This window comes from Delphinus delphis, chromosome 2 (assembly GCF_949987515.2).
Source record: "Delphinus delphis chromosome 2, mDelDel1.2, whole genome shotgun sequence".
Taxonomy (NCBI): Eukaryota; Metazoa; Chordata; class Mammalia; order Artiodactyla; family Delphinidae; genus Delphinus; species Delphinus delphis.
Window position 1 is genome coordinate 34,076,160 of NC_082684.1, and position 21,769 is coordinate 34,097,928.

Here is a 21,769-nt window from a genome sequence, read left to right on the forward strand (position 1 = left end):
TAATACTTGTTTGATTTCTACAACAGGAGTTGAAACAGTAGAATTGAGTTTCGGTGGGTTGATTTGCTGCATTATAATAAGTTTGGGGCCAATATCCAGTTACTTTCTTTTTTCATCCTGCCCTCCCTCCAGATGACATCAACATCCATGTGTAGAGTCTTCTAAACAGCATTGGTGCTATTTTAAGTATGGTAACTGGTGGGGGGACAAGATGATCTTGAGCTGAGATAGCATAAGGATTGCAATAGGAACAGGATACCCTTTGAAAAGAGAATGCAAGCTCTTCCTAAGAGCAAGAATTCAGGATGTCCTAGGTCACTGCTGGTTGCATTGTCATTTATCACTGGCTGCAGGACACAGTGACCAGATTTCCTGGAAGTAAAAAAAGGCTTTTTTCCTGAATTTTCTCTTGACGTAAACCATTATCTGTTTGCAAGAGATGAGGGAAAAAAAGGCATACACGTATGTTAGAACCTCCAGCCTTTAAAATAGTCATTACCTGCTTCCCAAATGGCCTACTTATTAAGTCTCATTTTTTTATTTTGCAATTATCTCCTCTTCAGAAAAAGCTGCCTATGGGTAGTCGTTAAAATTGATTTTGTCGGACTTCTTTCTTGAACAGGCCTCCTCGCTGTTCCTCCAACATGCCAGGCATGGCGCTACCCCAGGGCCTTTGCACATGCTGTGCCCGCCGCCTGGGTTGCTGTTCCCCCAGATGTCCCCATGGCTCCTTCTTTCACCTCCGGGTCTCTGCTCTAATGTCACCTTCTCCGTGAGGCCTTCTCTGACTGCCCTAGTAAATTGCAACCCTGCCACACAGGGTTCACTTAACTTTTAACACACTCCTATAGTTGAATATTAAAACAAAACAGTAGCAAGTAGTGAGCATATTATGATTACAGTCCTTCACTCAATCACTGCTGCAAGTAAAATGCCAGCAGTGAGTGTCAGTCGCTGGCCCTATTAAGACCTCTGACACTGAACACCACCCCGAGGATGACGTTCATCGCCCTCATATGCTTCTCCATTGTAACGGCGCCGTCCTTCCTGATATGGATCAAAGTCCATTTTTTTTTCTTTTTTACTGGATTACATGTTGGGCTGCAATTAACAGAGTTGACATGGCACCAACACTACTCTGCCTTCCTCCACACTCACAGAAACTTTATGGACACTCAGTTCCATCCATACAAAGATGACGTGTACGGGTTGCAGAAGTGGGAGATAAGGAGGTAAGATGCAAGGGAAGAAAGGCCACTCTCTAAAGAGGTTCATCTCCAACATACTGTCTGAAGAGAGACGGGGCTCCCTGCTGGGAGGACAACGTGGCCGAAAACGTCTCTTGACTGCAGTGTCTTGGGAAAGCCTCCGAGAGAGGAAGTGAAATGGCTCGCAATGGGGTTAAGGGAGAAAACACCAGAGAACAGGGTGGAACCTGATTCAAATAAACAAGGCTGCTCACCACTCTGCAGAGTTTAGTTTTGTTTTTAGACAAATTAGCTTTCCTTAGAGAGAAAGGTGACCTGCTTTTTCGAAAGAGTGCCCTCTTCCCTCTCACATGCAGCCGCCGGCTGGTCCTACCTCAAGCACTCAGGCCTACAACAGGCCTGACGTCAGTATGGCGTTCTCCCCCAGTAACGCTGTAATCACATTTGTCGTGTAGTTTTCTGGCTTTGTGGCTTCATAAAAAGCACAGGCACAGAGGACAAAAAAGTAGAATATTTTAAAATTCATCAGGTGATAAAAGGAAATCAGCTTTGGGTGCCTGAGGGGGAAATAGCCCACAAAGTTTTGATGTGATCCTTTCCATCCTGAAGTGAACAGGGTATCTGATCTTACTTCTACCCAAAGGAAGATGTCAGAGGAGGAAGAATTTTATGCAGGAGACGTGTTGGCATCCTCATAAGACTTTACTGATTCAAAACTAATTTACTTTTATGGTCTTGAATTATAGAAAACAGGAATATAAACGAAAGAATGTCCATGCATGACAATGGCTCCAAAGTAACATAAAATATAGCAGAGTCAAGTCACACCTTACAAAACATCTTACATATTCATCAAATCATGTTTCCCTGTGATTGACATACATCATCCCAGTAAGTCTAAAAATATTCCTTATACAACACTATGACATTCTATTGAAATTCTCTAAGCATCATAGGTAGAATAACCATTTCCCATGATTATCCACTCTTTTGGTTGGAGGAACTAACTCTGTTAGTGTCCAATACCAGCAGCTCTGTGTCCAGTCCCTCACCACATCTCCAGCAGAGATCCTGAACCTACCATTAGCTGGAATGTTTTACGGCAAACAATACTGCATTGAAAGATGCTTCTTTAGCAGGATTTAATAAAAATGATTACTATCTTTATTAATATTGTTGTTGTTGCTAGGAAAATACTGTGTAATATTCCAAGAGCAAACTGAGAACTCCATGCCCCTAGCATGGAGAGGCCTAGAGCAGCAAATCTCCAGGCACCTTTATCCACCCTCTGATTTTCATCTCCAAACATAATAAAAGTTAAATCTAGCAGGAACTATTTGGCTTTATGATCTTGGAAGATAAACTGTTGCTTAATGTCCAGCTGTAGTCATCTTCTGCCCTTTGCCTCTCTCTACTTCTCTGTGATTCTCCTTTCTCCCTACTGGAAAATAAATGTTCTTTACCCTTGGGCCTGCCATTTTCTGCTCCAGAGCCCTGAATCGTGAGGCTGGTGATGGGTGGTGACCTCTCTGTGGCTCATTTCACTGCCAGTACCGGTGCCAATGACTTGGCTTCTACTTTAATAACTGGAAAGTGGACAGCAGACACCACATTTGATGAGGCTGCTCTGCCTCGCAAGCTTCCTCATTAGGCAGATGAAACAGAGCTGCCTTTCTTGGTGGAGAACATGAGCTATCTTATGCCCTCTTAGTTAATGAAGGGTCTTGCTGTAAGAATAGCTTTCCCAGTCCATTAGCAGGACAGTTCACTAAATAACCTGTTAACGTTTCTAAGAACTAAATGCGGAACACCAATCTTCAAGGGGCACACTAACATCATAAAATAGAGTGACGCTGCCTCAAAGATATGTTCCTAGGCCTCACAGTGAAATAAGTGGTGTCAGGATATAACCGCGAGGATTTTTTCCCTGTCTTATAAGCGCCTCCCCTCTTAATATTGTCTGTGAGCTGAGATCAATGGCAGCTTTTCCAATAGAAAGTGCATTTGGTTTCAATTCACTTTCCTAACAACAGTGACTAACCCTTAGCAAGATGGAGAACATTAAGCCCCATTGTTCAGGCTGAGGATGGCTTACTTGGGTGGCAGGAAGCAGAACAGTCTTTTCTCTGGAGAAGAAAATGCCTGTGGGTAGCAAACCTTATTCCCAAACAGCCTTTTTTTTTTTTCTTTTTTTCCTGTATGACAGTGAAAGAAATCAAAGAATAATCTCTAATCACAGAACTGGAAGGGACCTCAGAAAATCATCATCTGACTCTGCCTCTCCTAGAAGGTTTTGTTTCTTAAATAATTATATACACCCCGAGGCACTGTGATTTAATAAGGTCTAAGGGCACAGCAAAGTATTTCATAAATTATTTTAGTAAGCCCCTCATGGAGCCTTTTGTTATCTTAAAGAATGAGAAAATGAATGAGATTCTTTAGGATTTGGCAGCTTTAAAAATTTTAGACGGTGGTGAGCGGAAAAGGTAGGAATAGTATCCAAGTTGTGTTCTTTTGGCAAAAGAAAATACCTGTGCCCCTGGTTCGTGTCTCAAATAACCAGAAACTCACTCTCCATGATTGTAATTATTCAGAAGCACCCTGCCAGTTACATTCTCTTTTCTCTCACTGACAGAAAGAATGGCACACTGGATAGGCTAATACAATGGAAGAATTCTGATGCACGCAATGTCCTAATGAAGGGTCCTTCAGGAAGAAACAAACAAACAAAAAAACCACCCAAATGGCGAATTATGTAATTCTACCCTTGAGTTATTTAGAAAATGGTAGGGGGAAAAAATACCATCCACTGTCTGTTCCTCGAACACCTCCTATCAAGGGCTCTAACCATTTAAAAACATGTTTCCTGGCTTCAGACTGGCTATAAATAAATTTAATAAGCATGAAAAAAAATCACTGCATCATTTACAGTTCTCTCTCAACTCCAGCTGACAAAAATCCACTCCAGATGTTTGTTCTGCGAGAACAACAGCATGAGGGTGAACTTCAATCTCAAGCATGAGAGCCTCAGAAGAAGAGGAAGTGTTTCAAGAGAAAAGGACAGCAAGGTGGGCGGGGAGGGTGTGGAAAAACCTGGCTTGATACCGATTTCACAGAAACGCGGTAATGAACTTATTTTGTGTGTAAGAAATCCAGTTTATTAGACTTTCCCCTGTCTCCTCACCCCTTTCAAAGCCACAGGGGCTTGGCTGGTGAAGCCTGAAATGGATGTTTCATAACCTTTGCTTTTAAATTAAACAAATGACCTCAGATTTTGGAGAGGTTGTTGACTCAGGAGAAAGTATGCCATTAAAAGTGTGCCAGAAACAGATTTAATTGGTGCAAGTCCCAAAAAGTGTTCGAAAGAGCACAGGCTTCCCGCATATAGATTTCAGGGAAATTACTCAAAGGCCGCACAGCTTTGTCAGAATTGGAGATGTGAAACAAGGCAGCTGAAAGACTCTGTATCAAAAGGGTAAATTCAATTCGGGAGATATTCATCTGATTACCTACGCCAGGCCGTGAATCGGATATGCTCCATTGTGCGCTCATGTTCAACCTGGACGGCTGGAGGAGCCAATGGCTTCCTTTTCCCTAACATATAATTAAGTTTTAAGAGACGATCGAGTTACAGATACAACGTTTTAAGAAATATTTCATTCAGGAGTGGCATTTACAGTGCTTGCCTGTTGCAAGAGACATTGCTCACTTTACTTCCTCGAGCCACGCTGGAGAGTGTGGGGATCAGGGCCTGGGGGCTCGGTGTTTGCGTTTCAGGCTACAATAAATGCTCTCTGTGCACCTGCCTGCAGGAAAAACCAGTCCAGCTGCCTCCTAAGACAAAAGGGCCCTGTATTAAGTGCTGAAAACCCAGACGTGAACTGACCCTGGCAAATTCCAGCTAGAAAAAAAAAATTCAATATTTTCGTCCCGTCCGAGAGAAGCTGTCATGTAGGTTTCTGGATTTCCTTTCCCATCACCACTGAGTCTGAACAATGGTGACCTGTCAACAGAAGTCACCTCCTTTCTCATGAGTCTCCTTGCATTTCTAGATTCCTTTCCTGATGGCAAAATCCATAGCCCGGCACACGATAATCTGTCCTCCAGAAATCAGCACACACTCTCCTGCTCTTTCTCCGCCAGGCTCTTCCCACTGGAATCTTATTTGGGTCATTAAGGACACGCAAGTACATCCTCCCAAAGAGATAGCATTGCTGACTTAACGTGTTTTTAAAGATTTCCCGAATACACACTTTCCACAGATTCCAGGTACATTTAATGGCAAGAATGTTTATCAGTAGGGCAGGCAAAAGATCAAGAGTAGAGTTCCTCCATGCCCAGCGTGGTTCCTGATGCCAGTTGGTCAAAGGCCATACTGGGTCATGCAAACCAATGACTTCTCCTGGGAGAGCTGTTCAGCTTGGGCTTGTTCTAATTCATGTCTGGAATCGATCATACTAGTCTCAGCTGATCTGTGCATTCTCATGAAGTAAAGAGATTTCTCACAAAATCTGAAACGCAACCAGATGAGGCCTGGGCAGCTTTACCCCGGGTCACAAATGAATAAACTAAGAAGGGCAAGGTGATTACCTCAACTTGAGAGTGTAGCTTGGTTACAAACCCAGAAAAGAATCCATGAATTGTAACCTCCCACTTCTCTAAGCCAACCTTGAGTAGAGGGCAAGACGAATTAAGTAGTGATTTTGATAATTATTTAAAACTGCCATAGATAGTAAGGCTTTGGCTGCAAACCATTTCTGAATATATTTGGTGATAGACAGCTAAACTTTAAAGGGTTAACAGCTTGCTCAAAGTTGCTTCAATAGCTTCTCCAAAATCTCGCCCCAAGGGGTGGGAAAACCAGATGATCAGCACAGGAAAGCCAGGTTCCCTAACGGGACCATTCCAGCAGGATGTGCTCAATTGCTTGTGTCTGGAGAGCACATAGGACCCAAGGGCAGTTTATCTGATTTGGTGCTCATTAAACAGCTGCCCCAGAAAAACAGCCACCCCCCACAGGTGCTAAGCTACATGAAGCTACCCTGGCCAGCCTGGCAAGTTCTCAGCAAGTGTGGGGCTGATTTACAGACTGCCACTTCGCAAGTGGGTCTAACCCCATGATGGAGGTTGGCTGTTGGCTGATATAGAGGGCCTTACACACACTGTGATTCGGGACAGATGGATCAGGGAGCCCACCGTCTCTATGCCCTGATATCTTAAGATGGCGGCCCAAAAGCCACCACAAGGTCACAATGATCTTGTCTTTCCTTGATTGCCTCTGACATAAAAAAATCTGTCTCCCTCAACCCGGCAGTTCTCTAGGTGCTGGGCTGTAGTGTGACGTTAGCTGTTTCATGCGTGTGGGCCTCATTTTTCTTCTCTTTTCCTGTTCTATCCACTGTAGTACAACACATACAGCCAGTTTAGACGTAAGGTTTAGCTCATTACAGTATGTAGGAATTCTAGGGTTCCAACCAGATAAGGCTGCCAAAATTGAGAATTAGCCTTTATGTTCCAGAGGGCAGAGGCCAAGCCTGATACTGTTCTTGTTACCCCGGAACCCCCAGCAAGCATTTCATATTATACATGTTCCATTTTGAATGAATGCACGATTGAAAGACTAGACCAATTCTTAAGTTTGAGAAGTGACTTGCTCAACATAACACAGAGGGTTTGCGGCAGGGCTGGCCCTTGAACACAGGTCTCCTAAATCCAAAAGTAGTGCTTTATCTACTGTTAAAACACACTGCTTCTCTAATGACCATTTGTAAGGAGATTTCAGGGGGCGCACAACCTCTCGCCACCCGCTTCCATGCCAGTCATAATGGACCTCCCACAGGTCTCCCATGGCACCCTGCCTCTTGTCCATTACATGGGCGTTTCCCTTGGCCTGGAGCACCTTCCCCTCCTTTTCCTCCTCTTGGGAACTGCTACTGATCCTTCAAGATCCAACTCAAGTGTCTCCTCACTGAAAAGCCTTCTGAGAACACTCCCAGCCCCAAAGCGGGGCTCCTATGTGCTTCCCCAGCAAAATCCTGACCCTAGAGCCATCACAGCACACTCTGTATACTCATACGTCATGATTCCCCAACCACCTGACTGTGAGCTTTCCAAACGGCAGAGCCTTAGCTTCTGTCTCTGTATCCCTAGCCATCTGTCTAGCACAGGACCCAGTAGAGAGTCCTAATAAACACCCTTATGGTAAATCAGACTAAAGTACTTCAATCGCCACTCTTCTGTGAATGTGGGAGATTCCTCTTTCCAAAGCAGAGCTGTTGAGCCCCTGTTCTTTCCTCTCTGACACTTTCCCTGCACTGCCTACTGTTATTCGTCAATACAGTCAGCGCAGGCACATAGTTAAGGCTGACTGCACTTGGTAGGAATTTTAAAGCATACGTGATATATCGGTGAGAAAGATCACAATGGCAGTTTCATGTTTCTTTTAGGTGAGTACAGGTCTAAAGCTTTAAATCATTCTTTGATTGTCTCTCTTGTAGCTGTAGGTGCCTCCTTCATTCATCAAATATTTAAGATGTAACTACTATTATCAGGCACTATTCCGAGAGATCCAGCAGTGAACGAAAGAGACAAAGATGCCTCTCCTCAGGGAGCTTACATTGTAATGCCCCTAAGACAAGATTTTCTTGCTGATTCACCTTAGTTTTGGACTATCATGTCAAAGTGCAAGCTATTTCCCTTGGTTCCAGTTGGGTCTCTGAAGGAGCAAAGGCGGTTCTGCCTGGCTGGGCTTTGGCTCCCACCTGGCGCTCTGGCAGCCACTTATTCACTAATGTTGGTTTCCTGAGCTCTACCTTTAAAGATTTCAATGATCTATTCTATCTCTGGTCTCGTGGTCTCTTGGGGGAATGTTCTCCTTGTCACTCAACTCAGAAACAATTTATTTTGGCGCTTTTCCAGCCACATTTATCTATACGTTATATTTATTGATTGATTTATTTTTATTGAAGTATAGTTGATTTACAATGTTGTGTTAGCTCTGGGTGTACAGCAAAGTGATTCCGTTATATATACATATATATCTATTTTTTTCAGATTCTTTCCCCTTATAGGTTATTACAAAATATTGAGTATAGTTCCCTGTGCTATACAGTAGGTCCCTGCCGGTTACATATTTTATATATAGTAGTGTGTATATACTACACTACTACTATACGGTGTGTAGCAGTACACACTGTAGTAGTGTGTACTATTACACTACAAATCCCTAATTTAACCCTCCCCGCATACTATATTTAAAAACAAAACAAAGTTTGTCTCCTTAATGCCTGGCCTACTGGGGTGTCATCCATCCTCTATAGCTGGAAGTAATACTCCGGAAACTTAGATTCTCTTAGCTGCTTTTATGGGCCTATTAGATAGAAGGATGGCTGAGAAAAATCAACATCAGAACCTAAAAAGGCCTCAATGTCTACTATTAAAACATAAGCCCTCTCCAACACACACACACACGCACACACACACACGCGCACACGCATGCACATGCACACACACGCAGGCACACACACTTGCATTTCATCCATAAAACTCAGACCCTCTCCTGAAGGTAGGGAGTAATTTTGCTCCAGCATATTGTAAATTATGGAGAGGATGTAACTGATAGATACAGAGTTCTTCCTGCACACACTTCAGTTACCAGCTGCCATCTTGGCTTCTCTGCCTTATCTTGTCTTAAGCAGAGGTAAATGATGGCTGACCACAGGACAGACATATAGTCTGTGCTAACGGGCCTGCCATATGACCCTCAAGAGGAGGCGACTTACACACAGGTCAGCTTAGGCCTCATATCTCATCAGATAATAATTGTTTGGAGTAGGAAGTGAATGCTGAATAAACAGAAGAGACCTCTCTCCACCCTGAAGAGAAACGCTAGGGCTGACTGTGGGCATAACAAAAATTAGATCAAAGAGGAGCCAGAATTGGAACTAGAAATAAAATGTTTTCAAATGTTTAAAAAGAAAAACAGTATGTTGGCTTGAAGGCATGGACTAGCAATAGGGAGGTAATACCAAAAATTTGATCTAGAAGATGATGATTTTGAGAATGGATGTGACTGGAGGGACTGACAAAGGTACACAGATGTCTGTGTTTACTAGCAAACTAATTAAAAATACTTGCTCAGTTGGACACAGTTGTTTAACTAGATGTTATAGTGGGGTACTCACTCCATAGGTACACCCTTAAAAAGGAATCTTATAAGGGGAAAATGCCCCTTATCCATGGACCCTACTGAAAGAATAGGTGTACTGGCCAGGTTTTTTTACCATATGACTTCTTGGCATTGGCTGATTAGACAAAAAGATAACCCAGCCACAGAATTAGCAGGTGTGAAAAGGTAAATTGGGCCGATCAGCTTATAAGGTCAACGTTCAGTGCCATGGAAAGCTGAGGCAGATATGAGAAAAATGAAGAGAATGACCTAAGTTTAAACCTTTCCAATTTTCATGTAATCTGGCTGTACTTCACTTCCTATTTGCACAAAGCCATGAGAATGCCAACTTGTCCTTACAAAAGAACTCAGTGGATGAAAATGTAAGTTCTGGAGCCAGACTCTCTGGGTTGGAATCCTGGCTCTGCCCATAATTGTGTTGCTTTCTAGGACTCAGTTCCTTCATCTAGAAAATGGGATAATGATTACCATCTGCCTCAGAGGGTTGTTGTGAGTATTAAATGTGATAGTGGATGTACAATGCCAGGCACATGATATACGGTCCATGAATGTTAGCTACAGTTATAAGTAGGCCTGACTTTTTTTAAAGCAAACTTGAGTGGCTTTCTGTTTCTTGCTACCAAAAGAACCCTGAAACAGTCTAGTAAATACTCTCTCCCAGACATGAGACAGAGCCTGCAGAAAACACCACTGGCGACCCAATGGAGGCCAGGTGGCTGCCGTGAGTCTGATGGTGTCCCTTCTACATGCCTATGCCCTCTCTTAGGGTATTACCTCCTTGAGAGCTCGGATGGAGACACATTCATCTCGGTATTCCTATGCCTAACACGGACAAGAGACTCAATGAATAAAGAGTGGTTCTCAAAGTGTGGTCCCCAGAAGAGCAGTATTAACAACTCCCGAGAATTTGTTAGAATTGCAAATCCTCTGGCCCCTCCCAAGACTGACTGAAACTCTGGGAGCGGGAGCCCAGCAAGGTGTGTATTGATAACCCCTCCAGGTGATTTTGATGCATGCTAAAGTTTGAGAACCACTGGGATGAGGGTTCTGTTGGGGAAACACTACCACCCCATAGCCTTGACTGAAGAACAGCCCTACTCTATCTAGGGAGACCATTCACCTTTGAGCATGTGGCTTAGGAAGAGATGCACACGTAACTATAAGGGAGGAAGGAGAAACGTTCCCAGTCAGTCGAATAAGTCTCATCAATCATGTTGATCAAGGAAATGACATGTTACCAATGGATCATCCTCACATTCTTCTCACAGAGGCTTCAGGAAAAATCGACTCCCTAACATGGCACGCCAGATGTCCATGATCCATACTGCTGACGTCTCAAGTCCTACCCCCCCACATTCCCGTACATGCCCCCTACACTCCCAGTCATAAGGAATGACTGGTAGTTCTTCAAATGACCATGCCCTTGCCACCATATCTTTAGTAATGATGTATCCTCTACCTAGAACATCATTTCTTCCATCTCTGTATCCTTAGCACTAAGTGTAGTTCCTGGTGCCTAATGGGTATCCCATTTCCCTAAATATTTGATGAGTTCATTGTCTCCTTACCTCCCATATCCCCATCCCTAAGCCACCTTACACATCTCGTCTGGACAGTCTTCAGAGTACAAATTATGATCATTTTATCACAAAACCTTAATTCAGTCTGGCATTCAAAGTCTGGCCCCGATCTACTTCCAAATTTATTGCACATGACCTCCTATATTTACCCTAAAACCCCAGGCAAATGGGGCTCCTTTGCTACCTTCCCAACATATGCTACATTTCCCTACAACACGGATCCTGTTATTTACTGAGTACCCTCTAGGAACTAGGGGATACAGGGGTGATCAAGACAAAGTCCATGACCTTGAGAAGATGATAGGAAAGCAAAGGAGGCAGACCATAAACTCATAAACAAATAAACTTGTAAGATCAGGTAGTGATAAGGGCAATGAAGAAAATCAAGTAGGCTTAGGGGATAGAGAAGGCTGGGAAGGGGGTAGTGGTTTCATCTTAGATAGAGAGGTGATGGAAGACCTCTCTGAGAAGATGACACTTGAGTGAGACTGAAGGTAGTGAGGCAACAGGCCAAGGGAAGTTCTGGACAAGCGCTCCAGTCAGTGGGAAGAGCAAGTTCGAAAGACCAGAGGCAGAAAGCCCAGAGCCTAAGGAACAAGGGAGTGGGCTGTACAGCTGGAACAGGTTTGAAGAGGAGGATAATGGTAGGAGATAAGGGCAGACAAGGCCTATTTTGAACTTAATGTCTTAGTTCTCAGCATTTCCTGATCTTTCCTCTGCCTATTGAAATCCTATCTATCCCTCAAGGCCTATCTCTTACATCTTCCTCCCTGGACCCTTCAGATCTCCCTTTGCTGAAAGAGATGTTCCCTTCTTCCTGAATCCCGGGGACTTTGGTCCATACCATACTTGTCTAAAGCACTGCACACATTCTACCTAATACTGTTCTTCTTTAGAATGATTCTCAAACTGCACTGTAAATATCTTGAGGGCAGGGACCATATCTTGCTCATTTCTGGATTTCCTGTAACATTAACATAGTGCATATAGTAGAGGCTCACAACTCATGAAATCATCAGGCTGGAAGGCACTTAAAGGTCTCCTCATCTAGCCAAAAAGTTTTTTTTTGGAGGGACCATAGCTCTAAAACTATGCTACTATATGTAGGAGTGCAGCTAATCTACAGGAAAAGTCAGTCTGACTGAATAAAATACAGTTTAATCCAACTGGTATTTATCGAGTGGCTTATCAGAAGAAGGAAGAAAAGCAAAGCCCTCAGAGAGATCCAAACCTAGGTCGGAGCTCAGCTGGACTGTCATTGGGCCAGACCACCTTGCCAGACCTTGTTACAATCCTCCCCAAATCCTAGTAAATATCACCAATGCATTCTGAAAGTCTTCCCTGCCACATAACAACACAAATTAAGTTATCCCCTGGCACCACTCCTAGAAACCAGCCATTCTTTACTTTATGATTGCTGACCTGGACGCCTCTCATCTTTGGTATAGAATTCTCTTCAATGATGTAAACAAGGATCTCTTCTCAGAGAATCCTTTGGATTTGAAGACCTCCGGGATCACACCCCCTCTTCTCTGGGCTTCCAGCCCTGCCACCTCTGTAGTTGAAGCAACTGGCAAAACTGGCTTTGGTGTTCTCGTCCCTTCTGCCTTCATGACACTGAGATGTGAACAGGAACATATGTAGATCTGGGAAATGAGCCAGTAAATCCGCCTCGAAGACCGCTTCCCGAAGAAAACTTCTGGCTCTCGTCTCATTTGATCTTAATGCACCTCCTGCTTCAAATGTGTCTCTCTGGCAAACTCTCACTAGCAAAACAGAACTCCTGACCAAGAAATGCTTCCTGGTGCTTGACTTCACTGTTCCTTTCTCCTTTTGATCCCTTGGCTGTGGTTCTATCGCCCGCTGGCCTCTCGCTGAAAATCCTCAACAAGTTCCTCTCCTTGTGAGATCCACAGCTTTTCAGATGTTTGTGGGCTGTGCCCATTCCCCCCTCAACTCTAGTGGCCCGCACCTCACATAACATTTAGGCTTTCTTTAGCTAAATGCTACAGGGCTTGGGAGGTATTTCAATCTTCTAAGCTTTTTCTATAAATTAGGCCTTTCATGGCAGCTGAACCGTTGCGGGAAGTGGTATATACCCAGCTAAGGGCCGTGGATTCTTAAATACTAGGGGGAGTGGGGCACGGGTAGGTGTGTATCCCCTTGTGAACAGAAGCACGTGAAGTTGTGTGTGTCGATACGTGTCTATGGCTTTGGAATCAAAAACGGAAAGGTCACTAGGACACAAGTATTTGTATCCCAAACTCCCTCCTAAGAGGCAGCAGTGTGCAAATCTAGGATCTCACGGGCTCTGGCTTCTGTTCCCGGCACCACCACCTCTCACTCGCTGTGTGGCCTTTGGGCAACTCCCTTCTCGCCTTCAGGCTTCACTTGCTTGAGGTGGATTAAATGATTCATCACAGTAAGACATTTTTAAATACTATGGAAATGCTAATGTTCACAATGTTGATCATCATTGTTAATATTAACCTTGAAGTGACATTTCATGTTTTCAAAGCACTAATTATAACCAACCTGCACCATGCCCCCAAGAGGTGGGTTTTTAAAGCTGCCCCGCCCACACTCCCTTGCACAGGGTCCTACCCAAACCAATGAACATTTAGTTTGAGGTTGGGCTATGCAGGGCTTTGGAGCCAAAGTGTGGACAGAGTCCTGCTAACTTGACCAATCTACCCCAAAGTTTGTGGTTAATGGATTACAAATTCGGGTAATGCTGGACAATAAATTACAACTATAATAATAAAGCTGAAAGGACACACAATTTAAGCAGAAACACCAGTGTTTTTTATCGGAAATGAAAGAAACCATTGATCATAGCAACTGTCTGAGATTAGCAGGGAGCCACATTTTCAAACATCCTGCAGTAACTCCAGAGCAGATCCAGCTGGAAAGCAAGAGTGGAAATAAAACTTGAAAATTCCTACCACGCTTTGAAGTCTGCCTCTTTCACAACCACGAGTCCCTGATTCGTCCCAACCATTCTGAGCTGTTCTTGCTTGTTGAATTTATTTTAAAAGAGACACAAGCCACGCACTTGCATATAATCTATCAAATGGACTCCAGCTTTCTGCAGGGATGGTTTGTTAGGGAATATGAATCCCAAAATACCTTCTCTTGCACATGAAATCAGCCATCAGTTCAACTGGAATAGAAAGGCTTCCGATACTAAAACTAGAAACCACTCTTGGTTCTAGTAAATACTACTTTTTCCTCTTGTGTTCTTTCCTTGACCCATCCAGGTACTTCTAATTTTTAGTTTTTTAAGGCTGTTATCTATGAAAAACTATTACTACAGATAAAAGGATATTAAGTGCCACCCTAGGCTCCTAAAATGGGCGTGTCACCACACTGAAGTGACTGCTATCCCAGTGAATTATCTGAGGAAGGATAGCCTATGACCTAGGTGGAACAAAGCTTCAATCTTGCACAGGGCCCACTGTCACCACACGTCAGTCTCACCTACCAACTGTGCCTGGGTGGATAGGGGCTCAGCCAGTCCTTTCTGCTCAAATCCCAGGTGACTTCAGAATAGGACATGGTGTCTTAGGCCAGCTGGACTGTTAGATCCTTTCTCTACTGATCACTATGACTGAGATCCAATCATCCTTAGCATCTTCGACGAACACCGGGAAGAAATGTCAAGGGCATATAAGAAACATGTCCTTGGTCACAGAACAGTCACAATAACCTAGTAAGTAACCAGACACTGAACTTCATAATAACCTACACGCCTGAGTTTCTGTCAACAGAGCAAAACACCGAAGAAGAAAATAGTTTGACTCACAGTGCCTGGTCAAGAACAATGTAGATCATAAAGTCAAAAATCCTGATTTCTGCCCTTGGGTTCACAATATAACTTTGGTCAATCTGCATAAGTCTCAGCCGGTCCATTCCCCCACAGGAAGAAAATAATGTCTGTGAAAGGCACGCTGAAAACTGACAAGCACACTTGCACGTACGAGGAGTTATTTTAACTAAATAGGAAAAATTCCATTTGCCCTCTCATGCCTTCTCAGGACACAAAGCTATGGGTAGGAGCAATGGCGGGGAAGTCCTTTGGTGTCCACTTCTCCCTTCTTTGGCCCTCCCAACTGGGAGCTGAATAATTCACTGGGGGAATGAATCCTCAAAGGGAATCAGACCGTGGACCCTAGCAGTGAACTTAGGTCTACATAATCCAAGCAACAACCCAGGCACAAATTTAATAAGGAAAAGCAGCCCCAGCAACACAAAAACAAAGAACTCTCAACTTTACAAACACTGGGAGTGCAACAGCTGGTCAGCCGAGATTAAAGGAGCGTGAGAGAACACCTCCCCATCTCCTGCCTTCTCCTCCCCCGTCGAGGTCCCCGCAGCCAGCCAGGGCTCGCTTTTACAGCCCTGTGCAGATGACCTTGTTCCAGCTAAGATAGGAACTCTTTGATCTCAGCAGGGGGATGCTCTGGGCCTGCAGCTGGTAGATATTAATAGTACAGGATCCGCTGGTGTGGAAGAGATCTCTCAGTTGGGCCAGGTCACTCGTATCCCCTGCTCTGAGTCAGAGCAGAAGGAACTTCATTTCCCCGCATCAGCCCCTGCTGGGTACTTCTCTCGGGTCAACTCGGATCATTTTCTCACTGGCTGCTCTCGGTCGCTTGTTCTCACCCCGCAACTGTTTTCAAGGGAGCGCTGTTTAAGCCGTGCCCTCTGCTCTTGCAGCTGAAATCTATTACAGGACAGGGTGAACCCTGGGCTCAGCCCATCACAGTGTGTTTCTCACTCTCACCAGCTTGCACACACTTCTAGTGTACATGTTTGCGTGCGAGAGAGGGTAGAGAGAGCAAGAGACAGACAGACAAGCCCAGAAGTGTTTACAGAGAGAGAGAGACAGCAGTATGGGGAGGGGGGGCTGTTAGAGGTACGCTGATGTATCAGTGCTAAGATTTCTGAGGCTCCTTTCCATTATGTTTAATCTAGGACGACAAGGTCACTCTTCCCACCCTGTAAATCAGAATTTTAAAACCCCATCACCAAGTGAACGCTCCTGACCTTCAGACCCACATCACAATCTGACAGAGTCAGAGCTAGAAAAGACTTCAGCCATCTTATACTCAACCTGTCTGTAATTTAACAGAAAAAACTGAGGCCCAAAGTGATTAAAAGAGCTGCCCAAGATCACAGAGCTATAACACAAGGGCAAAGCTGATGATACAACGCATGCTTACAACAACAGAGAGATTTGTACATTTTAATCGTAGCAACATTAACAACCACTGCAATATATTTGAATAGGTATAAGTGTTCTAAGAAATTTATTATTTTTTTTCATTCACTGGTAAGGAACTTCATTATAGGCTTCAGAAAAAAATTCTATAGACTCTTTATCTGCTTAGCTATGGAAGGAAAAGATCTAGAAAACTCAATTGCTTCCATTCTCCCTTGGGTTTCATAATAAGAAAAAGTTGTCTAAGGATGAGCTGGTAACTCTCCCTTGGCCATGAACAGGACTTTACCATTTTTTTGAAGCGGTTACACTGCAGCCACAAAGCAATTTCCTTTATATCTGTTTTGCTTCTCTTCTTTGCTTGAGATAAACCAGGAAGCCAGGACAAAGAAAAGTACTCTTACTTATTGGCTTTCAGATAAGGAAACAAGATAGTCTCTTCTGGTCTCCTCCTTGGAACTGAATAAATGTGTGTGTACGTGTGTAATACTTATAATAATAATTTTTAATCACGTTCATAGGTCTTTATGTGATTCTCATGGTTCACTGTTGTTACAAAGCATTTACTATGGTACTGGTTCAGCATTTATTTACTGCCTACTACGTACCTAGAACTTTGCTGGTCATTCAGGCACAACAAGAAGAATACAAGAGAGCCTGTGACCTTAATCTGGTGGGGAAACCATGAAAAGTTAATTTCTTTTTTTTTTTTTTTAATCTTTTCTGTCTATTGCTGATCTGATAGAAGGACCACAGAGGAAGAAGAGAGAGTGAGACCAAGACAAACTGGAACAGGAAAGGAGGTTTTGTGGAAGGGGTGGTCTTTTTTTTTTTAATTTAATTTTATTTATTTTTTAATACAGCAAGTTCTTACTAGTTATCCATTTTATACATATTAGTGTATATGTGTCAACCCCAATCTCCCAGTTCATCCCACCCCCATTTTTCCCTCTTGGTGTCCATACGTGAAGAGGTGGTCTTTAAATAAACCTCGAAGGAGTGGGAGGATTTGGGAAGAAAAGAAGAGGTAGGAGTGAAAAAGGGAAATGCTGTTCTAGAAGCGTGAGCTGTCTCTGCAGAGGCACGGAGCCAGGGCTCAGGAGAGCAGGCAGAAGGTCAGCATACTTGCTGGAGGAGCTTCACAGAGGGTGCAGAGGAAGGAAAGGACAGACTACAGAGTTAAGAAGCATCAACTTAATCTAGCGCATTTTTGGGGAAACTGGTCCACATAAGAGAAAAGAAAAAAACCTGATTTTCAGCATTTGCTGATTTCCATGGTGTAAATACTTCCACCCTGGCTGACTGCAAGCTAACAAGCCACAAATTCCTGAATATTTTAAAATCAGCTTGTTGCTTTTTGCCCATTCTCAGGAAATGGGCTAAAACAACGTCAAGATTCCTGAGTAGGAGACTGACACAGTAAAAGGAAGCCAGAAATGGGGAAGTTTAATTTGGTAGTGTAAGATGTACGTGGGAGAGGCTGGAGTTGGGAAGGCCATTTTGGAATTTATTAACATAATCCAAGTGTGAGTTTTTAATAAGGCAGCTGATCACAATACAACTCACAAAAAAGAGGGCACAGATATATTTGGAAAGGACAACCAAGTAGACTTGAAGATGAAAGAAGTGTATGGAGGGAACAAAAACTGATGATTCAGCTTTTTAGCGGGAATGACAATGCATCACTGAGTGTGGAAATACGGTACACAGAGCGCTCTACAGTTGTTATAAATAAGTAATTCGTTTCGCTCTGAAAAACACTGCTGAGAAGCAGGGATGTGGTCCTTGCAATTTTTGAGACCATAACCCAAGGCCAATCCATGGAAAACCACCTGGGCAGTTAGGAGCCTTGCTAGCCCTAGAGGTCCCATATATTCCATCATGAATAATTCTCAGAAAATGGAAAGTGCAGAGGGCCTGGAACAGCCATGCTCATCCACCCAGGCCCACAGCATACTGCCGAGAAAGCAATCAGACTACAACCAGCAGAACTCAGAAATGTCAAGTAAGAACTTTCAGTAAAACTAGAAACCACCCACTGGCTCAGTGGTGTAATTCCCCTATAGCTACATAAACCAGAGCCAGTCTGACCTTTGCTGCCATGGGAGGGTGGAGAAAATTTTGCAGATTTACCAACGTGGCTAGTTTTTCTTAATCCTTCTGTAAAGCTGATTGGGAACGCCACGTCTCCAGTACATGATACTGGTGTACACTTTTAGCCAGTCCAAAAGTACCCAGCACAAACAAAAGGTTAAACTGCTGTACGACCATGGGTAGAGCCAACATTTGAGCATCAGTCTCAAAAACAAAGTCATTTAGCAGTTCACCAGCCCTCATACTGAGGACCCAAAAGAACCTACAGAGGAGTGACGAGCCTTAGGTGGAGGTGACAGATGCCTGCGAAGATGATTCACTCAGGTGAAAAAGGAAGCTCACTTACAGAGACAGAGCAACACACTCTCCAAATATAAGGGATCAGATGCCAGGAAAGGTGGCCAAGCCTATATCGCCAGGCTCCGGCTGGGTTCACTGGCCAGGGCCTGTTAGCTGTGTGTCTCAGTTCTCAGCAGAAGGCAGAGAGGCAGTGGCGGAGCCGTATGTCAGTGTCAAGTTTCAGCCCCTCTAAGACAGATCCCTTACCTTCAGACAGGGACAAATCATCAGCTGGAGACACCAGGTCTGCCTGAGAAGCTAGGGCTCCACTCAGATGGGTTGTAATTTGATTCGTCAAGATAACCTGTGAACAGACAAGGAGAAGGCGGAGGGAAGGGAGAAGAGAGAAGACCAAATTAATTATTAGAGCTATCAAAAGGCTGTAGTTTAGGGGAAGACTGATAAGTACGCAGGTAGGAAAACCCCAGCTCTGACTTGCATCAGTTTTATCTTTAGGCCAGAACTATCTGGCAACGCCTCCAGGTCATTCAAATCACAGAAGACCGAGGAAACAGACTGACTTTTTTCAGAGCTTAAACCACTAATCAATTCTTTCTAAATGCTGAGTAAATTGGGACAGAGAAGTGTCGCCATATTACCTGAATAATAGAAGGCCAACCAGAGAATTAAGATGAATACGTGCACACTTTATCATTTTTAAATTATATTCACAACATACAATACGACTAGCGCTGAAGAAAAGCAATAATTTAACATCTGGGTGCCTGGGGCTTCTTCCCTTGTTAACTGGAAAGTCAGAATTTTATTTCCAAATTTGTGAAATTAGAATAAAATTCATCTCTAAAGGAATAGCACTCTTCTTCTTTTCAGTAAGTTGAATTCTAACAAAAGAATTCCAAAGTCTCACTATGTATTTAAAACACAAATTAATAGAATCCGACCTATACAAAGTAAAGTTCATAACATTTAAAATTCCTAGAAAGGACTCTAAAGTTACCTAATCCACATGATTTATTTCCACACAATATTTTTACATGTGGCTCCATCAAGAAATTATTCTTTTCCTTAAAAAATCCTCATTTAGGGCTTCCCTGGTGGCGCAGTGGCTGAGAGTCCGCCTGCCGATGCAGGGGACACGGGTTCGTGCCCCGGTCCGGGAAGATCCCATGTGCCACGGAGCAGCTGGGCCCGTGAGCCATGGCCGCTGCGCCTGTGCGTCCGGAGCCTGTGCTCCGCAATGGGAGAGGCCACAACAGTGAAAGGCCCGCGTACCACAAAAAAAAAAAAAAAAAAAAAAAAATCCTCATTTATAAAATTTGCTCTATTGTTTAGAAACCTAAAGGAAGAACAAAACACAGATTCTCTCCTGGAAAACTGCAGCAAGACTAATGTTACAATCATTTCTCAAGATTTGAGGTGTTCCCATCGTGGGCATCTTGGTGAACCATCTTGGTCCCTCAGAGGAAACGTAACTTCTGAAAAACTAGGCATTTGGTACCTGGAATATGCAACTAGCCAAATCGTCGTGGTCTGTTCCAAGGGTCAGCTATGGTTTTGCTGCCACCCTGATTGGAGCAGAAATGGAAATTGTCTCCATTCTTTATTGTCCAGCTTTTCAGCCACACCTCTGTCGCTGTCTCTTGAATGGACCAATGACACGTTATAAATCCTATGCCAATGGCAGCTTAATTGGGGGCTGAGAGGGGAGCACGATGGCAGGGTCAGGAAAAGAAGTGAAGTACTCTATTAACAAAGACAGCCTGTCCAAGGTCTTTGTGTGTCACCCAGGCTCGTGTGAATCCCCAGCTACTCTGCAGCGATGACCGGATATTGCAGTATTCCACTGAGTATTTGCTAATCTCATCCTTCCTATGCTTTTGTATTACTCATTTTCATCTGGACTGGTAAGAATCACATATGATAAGTCTTTCAATTAAGATGGCTGGAAATGGCCAAATAAAAGCCTGCTCTTTTAAGAAATAAATACTCATATTCAGGAGCAAGAATAAGCAATTATGTTCATTTTCCTCTTTATTATATAGGGTACGGGCTTTGGTGTTCAATAAAACTGGGCTCAAATTCTGACTGTGACACTGTGAACCTTGGGAAAGTTACTTGAATCTTTGAGCTTCATCTATTCATAGGTAAAATAACACCTATCATATAGAACCATTACGAGAATTGAATGAGATAATCAATGTAAGGTATTTAATATAGTGTCTGGCACGTGATAAATATCCAGTAAATGTAAGCCATTGTTGTTGCTATTATTTCCTTAAGAAGAATGTTATATAGGTTAATAAATTACTAATAAAGTACATGCCACATGCTTCAGATCATTGGATCTAACAACAGAACATGAAATCACAATTTTCTACATCAGGATATATACTTCAGCACCTGATCATTTCTACCAGTCTCAGTCCTTCCTAAGCTTAACTTAGTTTCAAAGAATTTGTGTAAAAATCTCAGTAAGAAAACGATAGTAATTATTTAAAGCAAGACCAGTAAGAAACCGGCATTGTTTTGAGAATACCATGTGATTTTTCTACCAGTGAAGAAAATAATGTATCTGTCGCAGTTAAAAAAAAAAAAAAAAAAAGTGAAGCTTCAGGAGATCTAGACATGTAAGCTCTATTTTGGGGGGAATTCTTCTAAAAGGCGGTTTGGTGAAAATGACTAGAACACTAGTGATATAGTAACAGTAATGAGAAAAATAATTATTGAATACCAACCATGCAAAGCATGTCAACATGTACACAGGGGAAAAGAAAGAGGTGAAGCCTCTGTGTGTCTTCTCTAGAAACTTGCAAGTTAAAAGACAAGACATTTACTAAGATATTCAGACCACTTTTTCTCCATTTTATTATTATTTCCCTGGTCCTACAATGGAAACTTATACTGAGATGATGGCTTTATTGTCCATAGCTAACAAGATGATACCCTGCTGAGCCTAAAACCAAACTACAGATGTGCCTCCAAAGATACCCACCCCCAGTGCCACTTCCAATGCAAGAGTAGATGCCGAAGAAGCCATTTGTACTCTCCAATGGCAAAAGAACAAGCTCCTAAGTGGTTTCGCTAATAATCCACTCCCTTTTTATTATGAGTCTGAAAGCCAAATTGCTGAAGAGATACACAGCAACCAAACTCAGGGGGTTGCTCTTGCTGAATT

General features: G+C 43.2%; 1 protein-coding gene across 1 annotated transcript in view; it reads right to left on the reverse strand.

Annotated features, from left to right (window-relative positions):
* RAD51B (RAD51 paralog B) overlaps positions 1 to 21,769 on the reverse strand; it is a 609,003-nt gene that overhangs the window by 139,384 nt on the left and 447,850 nt on the right. The window contains exon 8 of the mRNA XM_060004352.1: positions 18,841 to 18,937. Within this exon, the coding sequence (XP_059860335.1) occupies positions 18,841 to 18,937 (97 nt within the window). The remainder of the gene's footprint in view (positions 1 to 18,840; positions 18,938 to 21,769) is intronic.